The following is a 3,521-nucleotide window of genomic DNA, read 5'->3' as shown; positions in this document are numbered from 1 at the left end:
GCAACAAAACTGATTACCAGGGCTCGGGAAAGTGACATCAGAAATGGACTCTTACGAGCACTGAACCTTAACAGAGATGTCTTTAACAAGAAAACATGGCTATTGTGCGCAGCTGACGCTGTAAATCGACTGCAATTGAAAGACACAATCCTTAACAAAGGACCTGATACAATGAGTCCAGACTACAGCACCCCAGCACCGTGGGAGTCCCCGTCAACAGTCTTCAACATTCTACAAACTGGGACAAGAAAGGCTGACTGTAACCCACATGAGCTCCGACAGGTAGCAGAGAGAAACATGAAGGCTCTAACACCACACATAGTATACAGTGTATTACACACACGGTTCCGTAGAGACCACCAGTACGAAGGCAGGAGCAGCCTTCACTATAGAAGGAGGTAACACGTCCCTTTGGAGAACCTCAGATGGATGCTCTACTTTGCTAGTTGAGCTAGCTGCCATACTTGGAGCCCTAAGACAAGCTTCCATATACAGTCAACAAGGCATTATAATACACACTGACTCACGATGTGCTATTGAAGCACTACAATGCAGAGAGCCTAGAGACAAAATTAATCTCATAACATCCGTTGTTGGTCTACTGCAAGGGTTAAAACTACAAGATCGGCAAGTTATCATTAACTGGGTGCCTAGTCATATCGGAATCCCAGGGAATGAACGAGCTGATGCTGCTGCCAAGGCTGCGTTAGGACAGCGAAACATTGAGATGAACATCCCGCCCAGTCAGGGGCAGATAAAGAAGACCACAATAACACGAACTGCCCAGTGGAAAATAGACATACATAGAAGATTAACACCAGTATCACGGTCGGCCAGGTGGTACTATCTGGTCACGAATTATGAGAGAGCGCCACTCATGAAGGATATAACAAGAAGGGAAGAAATCAACTTCCACCGACTGAGACTGGGATACCCATGCATTTGGGAAATCATTGTACCAGTACCAGCAGAGCAGCGCATATGTAAGACCTGCGACAGCGGAGCAGAAAACACACTGCAGCACTACCTCAGACAGTGCCCTGGAACACAATTAGCTAGGAGAAACATACAAACCCCTATCACAGCAGAGAAGGTTGCCAAAATGCTAACCACCAACCACTCTCAAGAAACCCTACAGTTTCTTACCGAGCATCCACCACCACGCTAGTGGTGGAGATGTACAGTTAACTAAAACGATGCTGGTGTTTTATCCCAGCAGTGGGTGGACCAGGATTTTAGCTTAAGGTTCGCGTAGGTAATATTCCCACAAATCTTAAAAAAAAAAAAAAAAAAAAAAACTGCTGACTAGTCATTTCTTCATTGCTATTGTATCCGCTGGATCTACCTACAAGTCCTTAGTGTGTCCAACCTGCATATCGTTTCATCTGTAATTTTAAGTCTTTTAATACTTCCTTTTTCGTCTTCGGGTTGTAATAAAGTTATGCTACACTTGAACACTTGAACCCATGTCCTCTACCTTGTTATGTGTGTATGTACATATGTTATGTTTCTTATCATTGGGTTTTGTTTTGTTTGGGGTTATTTTATATTAGTAATTTTCATTGTTCCCTTCACTTACTAGAATATTCTTTTGTTTTCTTCCAGATGCCATACTGCCCTTGGTCAGTTATATGAACAATAAAGCCTAGAAAAAGGTCGACTCTAGTCATCTTTTACCACAATTTATTGTTCATAACTGAAACCGAGTCATAATGGAGAAGTTCCTGAGGCCGGAACGACTGTATGCTACGCCGAACTCTCCCACCGCTTCAAAGGAGTGGCGTCACTGGTTCCGGACCTTCAACACGTTCCTCACCTCCATTTCTGCTCTCGAGCCCGACATGCTAGCCATTCTCTGCAACTTCGTCTCCCCATCTGTGTGCGAATACATAGCCGACTGTGTCTCATACGACGCCGCCATCCTGGATCTGCAAAACTTGTACATAAAGCCGAAGAACGAAGTGATCGCCCGTCATCTACAAGCTACTAGGAGGCAACAATCGGGAGAGAGTTTGGACGAATATTTACAGGATCTTCGTCAGCTCAGCAAGGACTGCAACTTCAAAGTTGTCACAGCAGAGGCGAACAGAGACGAGTATATCCGCGACGCTTTTATCAACGGTCTACTATCTCCTATGATCAGACAGCGTCTCTTAGAAAACAAGACTCTCGATTTGGGTACTGCGTTTGACCAGGCTCGATCTCGCTCAAAGAAACTCCGAGTCCTATCTTCGGTCTCAGGCTCCTATGAAAGCTGCCGCTGTTACTTCACCTGAGAAAATCGACAGCGATGACTCTCCCTTCTTAGCTGTCACTCAACAACCAAAGTGTTATTTCTGTGGTGGAGCACGGCATAACCGACCTCAGTGTCCTGCACGTGATTCAACTTGCCAAAATGCAACAAGAATTGCCATTTTGCGAAAATTGCAGATCATCTCTTTACTCACCTGCTACTTCATCTTCCACTTGTGCGATCTTACACTCTCCTAATTTGGCTGCAATATCTGCGACTTCCCCTGGCTGTCTCGCTCGATCTACCATATATGTGCTTGTTATTGACGATACAGCTACAGCCCTCCTTGATACCGGGATCTCAAAATTGTTTGTATCAAACCGTTATATCCAGTAGAAGTCTCTGAAGTGTCATCCAGGGTCAGGTCGCGTGTCTATGGCCTCGTCTTCCCTATCATCGCCAGTACTAGGTCACTGTACTGTAGACATTACCCTCAAGGGAAACTCTATCGAGATACTCAACTAACTGTTCTTCCTGACCTTTGCAGTGACGTTATTATTGGTCACGGTTTCATGAGCCTACATAGTGGTGTTACTATTGATTTCGGTGGACCTAGAGCACCTCATCATCGGAGATAATACAGTTGCTTAACATCTGCTTTGGTCGATCCACCATCTCTCTTCTCTAATCTTACCTCCCCCTGTAAACCTGTTGCGACGAAGTCAAGACGATTTAGTCAAGCGGACAGGGCTTTCATCCAAGGTGAAGTCGATAAGATGTTGTCAGAAGGAATAATCGAATCCAGCACTTCACCGTGGAGGGCATAAGTCCTCATCACTACTAATGAGCGGCACAAAAAGCGGCTTCTTGTCGACTACAGCCAAACCATCAACAGGTATACCCAGCTGGATGCTTATACTTGCCCCGGATAGACGACTTGGTGACTAACCTATCTCGTTACAAGATATTCAGCACTCTCGACCTAAAGAGTGCGCAGCATCAGATCCCTATACGGGATACGGACAAGCTATTCACTGCCTTTGAGGCGAACGGTAAATTGTACCAGTTCCATAAAGTGCCGTTTTGAGTGACGAACGGCGCAGCTCGTTTTCAACGAACCATCGATGAATTCATACGTAGAAACGAACTGCTGGCTCATTTTGCGTACATTGACAACATCACCATCGCCGGTTCGTCTCAACAGGAGCACGATGGAAATCTTTTCAGATTCCTTGAGGCAGCAAAGAAGTGAAAATTCACCTTCAATGAAGACAAATCTGTCTTCTCA

The 3,521-nt window shown here is 45.2% G+C and overlaps 1 protein-coding gene across 1 annotated transcript; it reads left to right on the top strand.

Annotated features, from left to right (window-relative positions):
• The first annotated feature begins 1,712 nt into the window (after positions 1 to 1,712).
• LOC121853621 lies at positions 1,713 to 2,276 on the top strand. The gene has a single exon (XM_042347880.1). It carries the CDS (start codon positions 1,713 to 1,715, stop codon positions 2,274 to 2,276), a length of 564 nt encoding a protein of 187 aa, XP_042203814.1.
• Positions 2,277 to 3,521: the final 1,245 nt, after the last annotated feature.

The sequence above is a fragment of the Homarus americanus genome, unplaced genomic scaffold (assembly GCF_018991925.1).
Source record: "Homarus americanus isolate GMGI-L3 unplaced genomic scaffold, GMGI_Hamer_2.0 scaffold4896, whole genome shotgun sequence".
Lineage (NCBI taxonomy): Eukaryota > Metazoa > Arthropoda > Malacostraca > Decapoda > Nephropidae > Homarus > Homarus americanus.
The sequence above is the reverse complement of the archived record's forward strand: the minus strand, read 5'-3'. Positions and strand labels throughout refer to the sequence as shown.

Coding starts and splice junctions, on each gene's coding strand:
- LOC121853621 (XM_042347880.1), top strand. CDS start 1,713: ATGGAGAAGTTCCTGAGGCCGGAACGACTGTATGCTACGCCGAACTCT.